The sequence below is a fragment of the Ranitomeya variabilis genome, chromosome 1 (genome assembly GCF_051348905.1).
Source record: "Ranitomeya variabilis isolate aRanVar5 chromosome 1, aRanVar5.hap1, whole genome shotgun sequence".
Lineage (NCBI taxonomy): Eukaryota > Metazoa > Chordata > Amphibia > Anura > Dendrobatidae > Ranitomeya > Ranitomeya variabilis.
The window spans coordinates 647,922,633-647,936,129 of record NC_135232.1 but is presented as its reverse complement, the minus strand read 5'-3'; the positions used below and the strand labels follow the sequence as shown (position 1 = coordinate 647,936,129).

The 13,497-nt window shown below is 45.2% G+C and overlaps 1 protein-coding gene across 3 annotated transcripts in view; it reads right to left on the bottom strand.

The window, feature by feature from the left end:
* COX16 (cytochrome c oxidase assembly factor COX16) overlaps positions 1-11,089 on the bottom strand; it is a 143,861-nt gene extending 132,772 nt beyond the window's left edge. For 2 of the 3 annotated variants that reach the window (XR_013215556.1, XR_013215557.1), the window contains exon 1: positions 10,888-11,066. Coding sequence is in view for 1 of the 3 variants with exons in the window: in XM_077262292.1 (XP_077118407.1) it covers positions 10,888-10,953 (66 nt within the window). In the remaining 2 variants the exon portion in view is untranslated. Of the gene's footprint in view, positions 1-10,887 lie in introns of all 3 variants that reach the window. The other variant, XM_077262292.1, reaches the window with a different exon arrangement.
* Positions 11,090-13,497: the final 2,408 nt, after the last annotated feature.

The following is a 13,497-nucleotide window of genomic DNA, read 5'->3' as shown; positions in this document are numbered from 1 at the left end:
TGCATTGTTAGGTCTGGTGTCTCTCATCTTCCTCTTGACAATACTCCACAGATTTTCTATGGGGTTTAGGTCAGGCGAGTTTGCTGGACAATCAAGCACAGTGATACTGTTGTTTTTAAACCAGGTCTTGGTACTTTTGGCAGTGTGGACAGGTGCCAAGTCCTGCTGGAGAATGAAATTTCCATCTCCAAAAAGCTTGTCGGCAGAGTGAAGCATGAAGTGCTCTAAAATTTCCTGGTAGAAGGCTGCGCTGATTTTGGTCTTGATAAAACACAGTGGACCTACAGCAGCAGATGACATGGTTTCCCAAACCATCACACTAAACTTTGGAAATCAAGGTCCCAGAGTCTGGAGGAAGAGTGGAAAGGCACACAATCCAAGCTGTTTGAGGTCTAGTGTGAAGTTTCCACAATCAGTGATGGTTTCAGCATTGTACATTATTTATGTGCAAGCACTTTTTTTCCAACTACCTCAAGGCATCACTTTTCAGCACTGGTCACTTTATATATGCTAATAGACATTTAACCGTTTGGTGCTTGTTGTTAAAGATTTTATTTTTGACCTCTGGTGATCATTCTTAAAATACCCTTATATTTTGCTTCAACTATGAAAAGCATATAGTGTTTCAAATTCATTGGCCCCAGTAACCTTCATAGAGGGACTATTTATTCTGCCTGGTACATGCTCTTAGATGTGGTATATTCATTATATGCTCTATTTTGTCAATATGGTGCATTTTAGCAACAGATTTTCATCAGTATTCATACTCAATATTCATTATTTATTATCATATTCATTGTATTGACTTTCTCATTAAATAAGGATATTTATTTACGGTAGTTATCTGAGGTTTTCCATTATTTACTATTGGTAGAAATTGACTATAATGGATATATTAATTATAAACTAAACAGCAGCCCCTATCTTGCTTTATCCTTTTTTTCCTGTTAAAATCTTGTTTTGTAATCATGTCTTTAACCCCTTAGTGACAGAGCCAATTTGGTACTTAATGACCGAGCCAATTTTTACAATTCTGACCAGTGTCACTTTAAGAGGTTATAACTCTGGAACGCTTTATCGGATCCCACTGATTCTGAGATTGTTTTTTCGTGACATATTGTACTTCAAGTTACTGGTAACATTTCTTCGATATTACTTGTGATTATTTATGAAAAAAATGGAAATATGGCGAAAATTTTTAAAATTTTGCAATTTTCAAACTTTGTATTTTTATGCCCTTAAATCCGAGAGATATGTCACAAAAAATAGTTAATAAATAACATTTACCACATGTCTACTTTACATTAGCACAATTTTGGAAACAATTTTTTTTTTTGTTAGGGAGTTATAAGGGTTAAAAGTTGACCAGCAATTTCTCATTTTTACAACACCATTTTTTTTTTAGGGACCACATCTCATTTGAAGTCATTTTGAGGGGTCTATATGATAGAAAATAACCAAGTGTGACACCATTCTAAAAACTGTACCCCTCAAGCTGCTCAAAACCACATTCAAGAAGTTTATTAACCCTTTACGTACTTCACAGGAACTGAAACAATGTGGAAGAAAAAAATGAACATTTAACTTTTTTTTGCAAACATTTTACTTCAGAACCATTTTTTTTAATTTTCACAAGTGTAAAAACAGAAATTTAACCACGAAAGTTGTTGTGCAATTTCTCCTGAGTACGTCAATACCCCATATGTGGGGGTAAACCACTGTTTGGGCGCACCGCAGAGCTTGGAAGTGAAGGAGCACCGTTTGACTTTTTCAATGCAGAATTGGCTGGAATTGAGATCGGATGCCATGTCGCGTTTGGAGAGCCCCTGATGTGCCTTAACAGTGGAAACCCCCCACAAGTGATACCATTTTGGAAACTAGACCCCTTAAGGAACTTATCTAGATATTCGGTGAGCACTTTGAACCCCCAAGTGCTTCACAGAAGTTTATAACGTAAAGCCGTGAAAATAAAAAAATCGCATTTTTTCTACAAAAATGATCTTTTTGCCCCCAAATTTTTATTTTCACAAGGGTAACAGGAGAAATTAGACCACAAAAGTTGTTGTGCAATTTCTCCTGAGTACGTCAATACCCCATATGTGGGGGTAAACCACTGTTTGGGCGCACCGCAGAGCTTGGAAGAGAAGGAGTGTCGTTTTACTTTTTCAATGTAGAATTGGCTGGAATTGAGATCGGACGCCATGTCACGTTTGGAGAGCCACTGATGTGCCTAAACAGTGGAGACCCCCCACAAATGACACCATTTTGGAAACTAGACCCCTTAAGGAACTTATCTAGATGTGTGGTGAGCACTTTAAACCCCCAGGTGCTTCACAGAAGTTTATAACGTAGAGCCGTGAAAATAAAAAAATAAAAAATCGCATTTTTTCTACAAAAATGATCTTTTTGCCTCCAAATTTTTATTTTACCAAGGGTAACAGGAGAAAATGGACACCTGTTGTGAATTCTGTTTGTGGGCTCCCCCGGTGGTGTTTTATGGTATTGCCACTTATTTGCCTTCTTCTATCCTTGATCACCTGTTGACACCCATTAGGGGAGTTTCCTATTTAAGGCTGCTTGGCTGCTGGTCCTATGCCGGCCAACAATGTATCAGTAGCATTCTGTTGCATTCTCCTGCCTCAAGTTCCAGTTCAGCTAAGTTGAATTTTGTTCCTAGTTAATGTTATTTTTTGTCCAGCTATCTGCAATGTGACTCTCTGCAGCTGGAAGCTCTCGTGGACTGAAATTGCCACTCCAGTGGCATGAGTTGTCACTGGAGTTTTAAAGTAATTTCAGGATGGTGTTTTTGAGTAGTGTTTTGAAGTTGACCGTGAAGTAACTCTTTCCTGTACTTCTGCTATCTAGTAAGCGGACCTCACTGTGCTAAATCTGCTGTTCATCCTACGTATGTCTTTTCCTCTTGACTCACCGTCAATATTTGTGGGGGCCTGCTATCTCCTTTTGGGGTTCATCTCTGGAGGTAAGGCAGGCCTGAATATTCCTCTGATAGGGGTAGTTAGATCTCCGGCTGGCGCGTGGTGTCTAGGGCATCGTAGGAAACACTCCCCGGCTACTTCCAGGGTTGTGTCAGGTTCAGGTCACGGTCACTTTAGTTTCCATCACCCGAGAGCTAGTCTGTTTGTTATTTTTGATTTCCCTGCCATTAGGAAAATCATAACAGACACCATAAGTTGTTGTACAATTTGTCTTGAGTACGCCGACACCCCGTATGTGGGGGTAAACCACTGTTTGGGTGCATGGCTGAGCTCGGAAGCAAAGGAGCGCCATTTGACTTTTCAATGCAAAATTGACTGGAATTGAGATCGGACGCCATGTCGCGTTTGGAGAGCCCCTGATGTGCCTAAACAGTAGAAACCCCCCAAAAGTGACCCCATTTTGGAAACTAGACCCCCCATGGAACTTATCTAGATGTGTAGTGAGAACTTTGAATGCCCAAGTGCATCACAGAAGTTTATAATGCAGAGTCGTGAAAATAAAAAATATTTTTTTTTTAACAATAAAGATTTTTTAGCCCCCAAGTTTTTATTTTCACAAGGGTAACAAGAGAAATTGGACCCCAAAACTTGTTGTCCAATTTGTCCTGAGTATGCTGGTACCCCATATGTGGGGGTAAACCACTGCTTGGGCGCACGGCAGAGCTCGGAAGGGAAGGAGCGCCATTTTGGAATGCAGACTTTGATAGAATTGTCTGCGGGCGTTATGTTGCGTTTGCAGACCCCTAATGTACCTAAACAGTAGAAACTCCCAACAAGTGACCCCATTTTGGAAAATAGACCCCCCAAGGAACTTATCTAGATATGTGGTGAGAACTTTGAATGCCCAAGTGCTTCACAGAAGTTTATAATGCATAGTAGTGAAAATAAAAAATATTTTTTTTTCCCACAAAGATTTTTTTAGCCCCCAAATTTTTATTTTCACAAGGGTAACAAGAGAAATTGGACCCCAAAAGTTGTTGTCCAATTTATCCCGAGTACGCTGATGCCCCATATGTGGGGGTAAACCACTGTTTGGGCGCACGGCAGAGCTCAGAAGGGAGGGAGCACCATTTGACTTTTTTAGCGCAAAATTGGCTGTCGTGTTTGGAGACCCCCCTGATGTACCTAAACAGTGGAAACCCCCAAATTATAACTCCAACCCTAACTCCAACACACCCCTAACCCTAATCCTTAACCCGATCCATAATCCTAATCACAACCCTAACGATAATCACAACCCTAACCCCAAAACAGCCCTAATCTCAACCCTAACCATAACCCTAATCAAAACCCTAAATCCAACACACCCCTAACCCTAATCCCAAACGTAACCCTAATCCCAACCCTAATCCCAACTCTAACCCTAACTTTAGCCCCAACCCTAACTTTAGCCCCAACCCTAACCATAACTTTAGCCCCGTCGTCACAAAAAAAGTTCAATGTAACCTTTTTTTTGTACGTCGCGTCCGCCATTTCCGCGCATGCGTGGCCGTAACTCTGCCCCCTCCTCCCCAGGACATAGACTGGGCAGCGGATGCATTGAAAAACTGCATCCGCTGCCCACGTTGTGCACAATTTTCACAACGTGCGTCGGTACGTCGGGCCGACGCATTGCGACCGCCCCGTACCGACGCAAGTGTGATAGAAGCCTAAGGCTACTTTCACACTAGCGTCGTACTCGGCCCATCGCAGTGTGCCGGGCCGACGTACCGACGCTAGCGTTGTAAGCGCCGCACAACGGGTGCAGCGGATGCTGTTTTTTCGACGCATCCGCTGCCCCATTGTGAGGGGAGGCGGGGGCGGAGTTCCGGCCGCGCATGCGCGGTCGGAAATGGCGGACACGTCGCACAAAAAAGTTACATGTAGCTTTTTTTGTGCCGACGGTCCGCCAAAGCACGACGCATCCGTCGCACGACGGATGCGACATGTGGCAATCCGTCGCAATGTGTCGCTAATGCAAGCCAATGGAGAAAAAACGCATCCTGCAAGCACTTTTGCAGGATGCGTTTTTTCTCCGACGCATTGCGACGGAAGCCAAAAAACGCTAGTGTGAAAGTAGCCTAACCCTAACCCTAGCCCTAACCCTAACCCTAAATTTAGCCCCAACCCGAACCCTAACCCTAACTCTAGCCCTAACCCTAGCCCTAACCCTAACTCTAACCCTAACTCTAACCCTAACCCTAATTTTAGCCCCAACTCGTCTTCTCCTGCCGGCCGGCAGATGGCAGCAGATGGCGGGCGCACTGCGCATGCGCCTGCCATAAGGAAAAAGCCGGCTGGCAGGAGAAGACAGAAGAGGACCCAGGGACACCGGGTGAGTATGTTAGGGTCCCCGAATCCCCCTATTTCTCTGTCCTCTGATGTGTGATCACATCAGAGGACAGAGAAATACAGATCGCTTTTTTTTTTTTTTTTGCGGTCGCCGGTAAACTGTTAATTACCGGCGATCGCAAAACAGGGGTCGGTGCAAACCGACCCCGATCATGTTCTTTGGGGTCTCGGCTACCCCCGGCAGCCGAGACCCCAAAGATCTTCCGGGTGCCGGGCGGCGGGCGTACTGCGCGTGCGCCCGCCATTTTTTCCCGGAAAAAAGATGGCGGCGCCCATGGGGACCCACGAGGAGCACCGGGGGAGGTAGGTAAGTATTGGGGGGCTATCGGGGGCCATCGGGGACCCCATTTCTCTGTCCTCCGATGTGCGATCACATCGGAGGACAGAGAAATTAAACGGCACATCGCGTTTTTTTTTTTTTGTTGCGACCGCCGGTAAACGGTTAATTACCGGCGATCGCAACTCGGGGGTCGGTAAAAAACCCCCGAATCATGTTCTCTGGGGTCTCGGCTACCCTCGGCAACCGAGACCCCAGAGAAAATCCGACTCTGGGGGGCGCTATTCACTTTTTCCACAGCGCCGTTAATTAACGGCGCTGTGGTTTAAGTACCCTTAGCGGCCGCCGTTAAAAGGCGTATCGGCGGTCGTTAAGGGGTTAAAGGGAACCTGTCACCCTGTTTTTTCCGTATGAAATAAAAATACCGTTAAATAGGGCCTGAGCTGTGCGTTACAATAGTGTATTTTGTGGACCCTGATTCCCCACCTATGCTGCCGAAATACCTTACCAAAGTAGCCGTTTTCGCCTGTCAATCAGGCTGGTCTGGTCAAATGGGCGTGGTGACATCGCTGTTTCTTCCCCCAGATCTTGCTTATTTTTCCGTTGGTGGCGTAGTGGTTTGCGCATGCCCAAGTGACGAATCCACTGCAGAGTTGTGAGGAAAAAGAGCGCGATCTGCGCTATTACCCTGGTGATCGGTGGGGGCGGCCATCTTCCTGTGGCCGCGCGTGCGCAGATGGAGCGCTCTGCTGCCTGGGGCTTCAGGAAAATGGCCGCGGGATGCCGCGCGTGCGCAGATGGAGATCGCGGTGGCCATTTTCCTGAAGCCGAGATGCGAACTCTGCTTCAGGAAAATGGCCGCCGCGATCTCCATCTGCGCACGCGCGGCATCCCGCGGCCATTTTCCTGAAGCCCCGGGCAGCAGAGCGCTCCATCTGCGCACGCGCGGCCACAGGAAGATGGCCGCCCCCACCGATCACTAGGGTAATAGCGCAGATCGCGCTCTTTTTCCTCACAACTCTGCAGTGGATTCGGCACTTGGGCATGCGCAAACCACTACGCCACCAACGGAAAAATAAGCAAGATCTGGGGGAAGAAACAGCGATGTCACCACGTCCATCCGACCAGACCAGCCAGATTGACAGGCGAAAACGGCTACTTTGGTAACGTATTTCGGCAGCATAGGTGGGAAATCAGGGTCCACAAAATACACTATTGTAATGCACAGCTCAGGCCCTATTTAACGGTATTTTTATCTCATACGAAAAAAACGGGGTGACAGGTTCCCTTTAAAATTATTAATAAAAATTTAAATGTTATATGCAGTATTGTTTCGTATTTTTAGATTGTAAATTCCGAATGGTTACATGACAGTAATTATTTTGTGTTTCTGTGAAAAGCCATACCAAATAAAGCCAGAGGTTTTGAAGATTTTGCTTCCATTTTTTCCCACCATGTTCAGATCATTAACATGGCTATCCATGCTATGATTTTAGAATTCCATGAATTTTCTTTCTTGGTGTACCAATCTTAATACTGAGAAGTGTGCATCAAGTTTTTGCAAAGACTCAATTTTTTGTGTTGTCCCTTATTTTTCAAGACTTCTGCCCTCCGCCCTGGCGGTTGGGTATCAGCTTCTGGGCCAAATACTGACAGATGCCTGTCCATTCTACTCTAATCAGTGCTCAAAGTTTATCACAATTTCTGTGCTTTTGTTTCTCCACCCTCTTTTCGAGCATGGACGACAGGTTCTCAATGGGATCGAGATCTGGGCAGTTTCCTGTCCATGGACCAAAAATTTCAATGTTTTGTTCATCGAGCCGCTTATTTGTCACTTATGCCTTGTGACATGGTCTAAATCACAATTGAAAAAGCCTTGTTCATCACCAAATTGCTCCTGGATGGTTGAGAGCAGTTGCTCTTGGGAGGATGTTTAGAGCCCAATCTTTAATTATGGCCATGTTCCTAAACATTGAGAATGAGCCCGGTCCATGGATGAAAACCCTTAACACAAGGGGTTTCAGGATACATTACTGTTGGCAGACACTGGACTCATGGTGGCGTTCACCCTTTCTTCAGTGGACAATCATTCTTCTAGCTGACCCATCAGAGAAAATAACTTTACCTCCTGTCCTCTGCAGTCCAGTCCCTGTACTTCTTGCAGAATGTCAGTGTGTTCTTTATGTTTTGTCTAGGAGAAAAGTGGCTTCTTTGCTGTACTTTTTGACCCCAGCTCAGCCTCCAGAAGCCTTCACATCACTGTGCATTCAGATGCACAGACATCTGCCTGCTGCCGTTTCTGAACCGATGCTGTAGCTGAATCCTCTCTAGGAGATGGTCCTTGAATTTGCTTGACTTTCTTGGATGTCCTGAAGCTTTCTTCACTATAACTGAAACTTTCTCTCTTTGAAGTTCTTGACAATTCAATAAATGTTTGATTTAGGGGCAATCTTTTTAAAAAAAAAAATATGGGCAGAACACCCTAGCCAGCTCACCGACTGCCAAAGTGCACGGAACTTCGTCAGGACTTAACGTGAATCAGCAACATACAATGGTAGGCGTTCCAGGTCCTTAAAATGCTTCCTTTATTCTTCAAAGTTAAAACATTATAAACGGCAGAATCCTCATCAAATGTGGTGTGCACAACAGGCACTGATGGTCTAGCGATGCGTTTCGATCCTAAGATGGATCTTTGTCACAGCTGTGACTGGTATTGATGCGAGTTTCTCGCATTACACACGCAAGTGTGACCGCGACCTAAGGATGCAAGTCAGCAGAAATTAGGTTTTCTTGTGGTTATGCTAAATTTCATGTCATGGAGTGACAATAAAGCATATTTTTACCCAAAGACTCTTATTCTAAAAATAACAGGCGCAACACACAGCAGTCTGACATAAGTCAGAAGGACGTTACTTTTTTGTGTGTACCTGGCATAGGCCTTTGGCCACATGGATATGTTTGCTGCATGCGTTGAGAGCTCTCCCTGACATATACACCAAAAGTACAAAAGGTCTGAACTTAGGCTAAAAGACCCTTGTCTATAAAGGACCTCAGGGTAGTTCTAGACTGTAGTACAGAAAATCAGTTCTCTACTTACTGTCAATGAATGAGAACATGCTTATGTACATTCAGCGGCTGAAATCTAGAACAGCAGAACAAAGGTTCTCGAATTCCATGATACTGATGACCTATCCTAATTATAGGTGATCAATAAATGATGAGCGAGAGTCGCTGCCATTAGTATTAGAGGTGGTCAGATGCAAGCACTGAACAGAGCAATTGTGGTCACTGTTTAACGGCCACTGTCGGGTAATGCAGACCAACCCCTATTCAGGAAAACAAAAGCGGATCTGCAGCAGCTGATATGAATTAATTGGAATTGTATAGTGCATGGATCCCGTCAGCCAGCCCCTCTTCCCTGTGTATGCATGGATCCCGTCAGCCAGCCCCTCTTCCCTGTCTATGCATGGATCCCGTCAGCCAGCCCCTCTTCCCTGTCTATGCATGGATCCCGTCAGCCAGCCCCTCTTCCCTGTCTATGCATGGATCCCGTCAGCCAGCCCCTCTTCCCTGTCTATGCATGGATCCCGTCAGCCAGCCCCTCTTCCCTGTCTATGCATGGATCCCGTCAGCCAGCCCCTCTTCCCTGTCTATGCATGGATCCCGTCAGCCAGCCCCTCTTGCCTGTCTATGCATGGATCCCGTCAGCCAGTCCCTCTTCCGTGTCTATGCAGGGATCCCGTCAGCCAGCCCCTCTTCCGTGTCTATGCAGGGATCCCGTCAGCCAGCCCCTCTTCCGTGTCTATGCAGGGATCCCGTCAGCCAGCCCCTCTTCCCCGTCTATGCATGGATTTTTGGCCAAATCTTGTGCTAAGAATCTCATGTGTTTTTTCATAGATTTCACAAGCCATTATGCTATTCACATTTCATGTATCGCGCATTTCCTTGCTTTAGTACAGTTGAGTGCAGCCATTGATCTATTTGCTATGTAAGACTTTTTTGGTTATGCACCAGTTCAGACTAGATTGCTGTTCAGTCAGTTTACTTATATTTACTATGTACTATTTTTTTCTGACTTGAACACCCCGCCCTTCACCATGCTGTGATTTTAATTACATCCAAAACACAGTTGGTTCCGACCTTCCTATAAATGCAGGCTTTACCATGTTATTAGCCATAGGTAAGTGTTCACACTAGGCAGAGAGGTCAGGTACCCATCCGATCTGAGATTACCTTGACGTTTGGTGGATGGGCTCACAATTTTTGGCCAAATCTTGTGCTAAGCATCTCATGTGTTTTTTCATAGATTTCACAAGTCATTATGCTATTCACATTTCATGTGTCGCACATTTCCTTGCTTTAGTACAGTAAAATTGAGTGCAGCCATTGATCTATTTACTATATGCATGGATCCCATCAGCCAGCCCCTCTTCCCTGTCTATGCAGGGATCCCATCAGCCAGCCCCTCTTCCCTGTCTATGCAGGGATCCCGTCAGCCAGCCCCTCTTCCCCGTCTATGCAGGGATCCCGTCAGCCAGCCCCTCTTCCCCGTCTATGCATGGATCCCGTCAGCCAGCCCCTCTTCCCCGTCTATGCATGGATCCCATCAGCCAGCCCCTCTTCCCCGTCTATGCATGGATCCCATCAGCCAGCCCCTCTTCCCCGTCTATGCATGGATCCCATCAGCCAGCCCCTCTTCCCCGTCTATGCATGGATCCCATCAGCCAGCCCCTCTTCCCCGTCTATGCATGGATCCCATCAGCCAGCCCCTCTTCCCCGTCTATGCATGGATCCCGACAGCCAGCCCCTCTTCCCTGTCTATGCATGGATCCCATCAGCCAGCCCCCTCACAAACAGCTCTGCTGACATGCCAATACAGGCACAACCATTCTGTCAGGTACAGGTCAGGAGATGCTGCCAGCAGGGCACGTTTTTCTAACAGTATATTTTAAACCACATGTAAAGATATTTTTTCTTCCTGCTGGACAATCCCTTTGCACCCACTATTACCTGCACACCTCTCAGGTGAGCGCAGGACTAGGTGTATATAGGAAGACAGACCACGAATATAATCAAAGAGTGTTTCCATTCACTGACAGCAAACACAGAACTTGAAAACAGAGATAAACTGAAATAAAGAAGATGTTATAACTTTTCATGCATAAATTAAGCAAACACAACCTCCCTGCACAATGGTGAAGCAGGTGCAGGGTGAGAACACAGACACGCATTGGTACAAACCTAACTACATGTCAACACACGCAATGTGCACTGTGGGCTCACCAGCATGGGCACTCCATACCGCAGCGTCGGGTTCTGTTTACACGACAGCCATAACTTTTCCAACATTGTGCATTTCTTCTCCCTTAGCCTCTTGAGGGGGAAGAATTTTAATGCAGCACATCTTACATCCGGGGCATTTAGATCAGCAACAGAAGCAGGAAAGGTCCTTTGATGACGTCACTATCATGTGATCAGCCGCTCGGTTTCGTTTTCTCTTTATGTCCTTGATTTAAATGCCTCCGTGGGAAACAAGGACAGTCACAATAGTTCCTTTCCTGGGCAGGCGTCCCGTGAGCTACACACCTTATACAATCTACAGTATAATAGCATAGATCAAACTATGTGCAGATGTGAGAAAATGAGGTGGTCACGGAGATAAGGCTGCTGTGGGCATATCTGCCATGGTAAATGCAGGACATAGCTAAAGGCGTTTATATACTTGCTGTGTGACAGGAATTGTACTCCAAACTGATCATAATGTCATCAACTGGTATGTGCACACGATGCAGATTTAGTGCAGAATTGGTGCAGAACTGCAGCAGATTTTTCTGCTGCAGAAACGCTGCAGAACTGCACTGTGATTTACAGTACAATGTAAATCAATGGGAAAAAAAAAAAGCTGTGCACATGGTGCAGAAAAATCTGCGCAGAAACGCTGCAGATTTCAAAGAAGTGCACGTCACTTCTTTTGTGCAGTTCTGCAGCGTTTCTGCTGCAGATTTTTCTGCACCATGTGCACAGCTTTTTTTTTTCCCCATTGATTTACATTGTACTGCACAGAAACTGCACAGAAACTGCATAGAATCTGCATAGAATCTGCGCAGAAACTGCATAGAATCTGCATAGAATCTGCATAGAAACTGCACAGAAACTGCATAGAATCTGCGCAGAAACTGCATAGAAACTGCATAAAAACTGCATAGAAACTGCACAGAAACTGCATCAAATCTGCAGATGCAGATTTAGTGCAGAAAATTCTGCACCACATTTCCTACGTGTGCACATAGCCTTATTAGTCCTGGAGCTGTCAGGTCTGTCATGGTGTCATAGACTCTACTCGCTAATGGGCATCCAATATGGCCGCCATTCCAGCCCCACATCTTCACAACCATCGTACCGCGTGGCTTGGGTTGGCTGCCATAACTCACATATATGATGGTTAGGAGTCTGGAAAAGCTATGTCACGGTCTCAGTGAGGAGATGTAAATGGACAACTTGTACTGGGTTTTACCCAGCTTTACGCACCTCCATGGCAACCACCTGCATGCGATGGCTTGTGGCTGCATAATATGGAAGGTAACGCCTCAGATTTACTAGCAAAATTTCTGTGGAGCACCGCATGTTGGCGTGGTGGTGGCTGGGGTACAGTTGAAAAACTGTGGGTGACATTACCATGGTTTTCAATGTAGTCCTTTTTTTTTTTTTTTACAAACGGATTCCATTTATTTTATGCTTCACCTGTAAAAACACCACAGAAATGAAATGGCTGCAAAACACGAACATCTGTATATCCCCTAACTACACAACTGCTTGAGAAGATTTTCCTACAGCTTCCATCCACTTAACACCACAAGTGACGTGCCTAATGGTGCCATTAGGCCATGTTCACACATTAAGGCCGGGGTCACACTGGCGACTAAAACGGAAGAGTGCAATGAGATAAAAAAAAAATCTATGTTAAACTATGGGGCAGCTCCCAGCAGCTTTTTTTGTCGGCCGTTTTCCTCGGTCCGAGACAATCGCAGCATGCTGCATCGGATGCAATAAGCTAGTGTGACTCCAGCCTTAATATGTGGTCAGTATTTTACATCAGTATTTGTAAGCCTAAACCAGGAGTGGGTGATACATACAGAAGCGGTGACGTCTTTCTATTATACTTTTTCTCTGATTGTTCCACTCCTAGTTTTGGCTTACAAATACGGATGTAAAATACTTAATGTGTGAACGTGGCCTTACACTTTTTTCTGAGGAATTTTTTCCCCTCACACGTGGCTGGGTTCACAAATACATGGTTCACAGACCTCATTGTATAGACTGGGTACAGGTCTCCAGGCCTGAACTCAACATACTCCTACTGTATATGCCTATGAAGCGGTTGACTTTGGGTCAGGAGATTTGCAGCCAATCTGTACATTGTAGTCAGGACGTGAAACACGGATGTGTAAAAACAGCCTAATTTCTATTTTTTTTTTTTAGGTAAAGTGAAGTAAAACACTAATACCCTGATTCAAGACCGGTTTTGTGCACGCCAATCTTGGTGATGGAGCAGGGTGGTGTCAAAGCACCTGTTCATTAAGAGGCACATGCCTCTTTAAAAAAATAAATAAATAGGTGCGCCTGAAAACTGGAGTCGTGCGTATTACCACAAATCTTACACTAGTCTGCGCCCATTTTAGTGGAGTTGGCCAGAACTGGCATAAAAATGGTAAAATTTGCTACATTTTTGCATAAATTCATGTTGCACAAACATTTTGTGACTTTTTAAAGTGTTGTACACCAGAACTGGCGTAAAATACTTTGATGAATTGGGACCTAAGGCCTCATTCAGACACATGTACTCATTATGGACTATGGGGTTGTTCACACCGCCATGTTATTTTGCGCACCTTG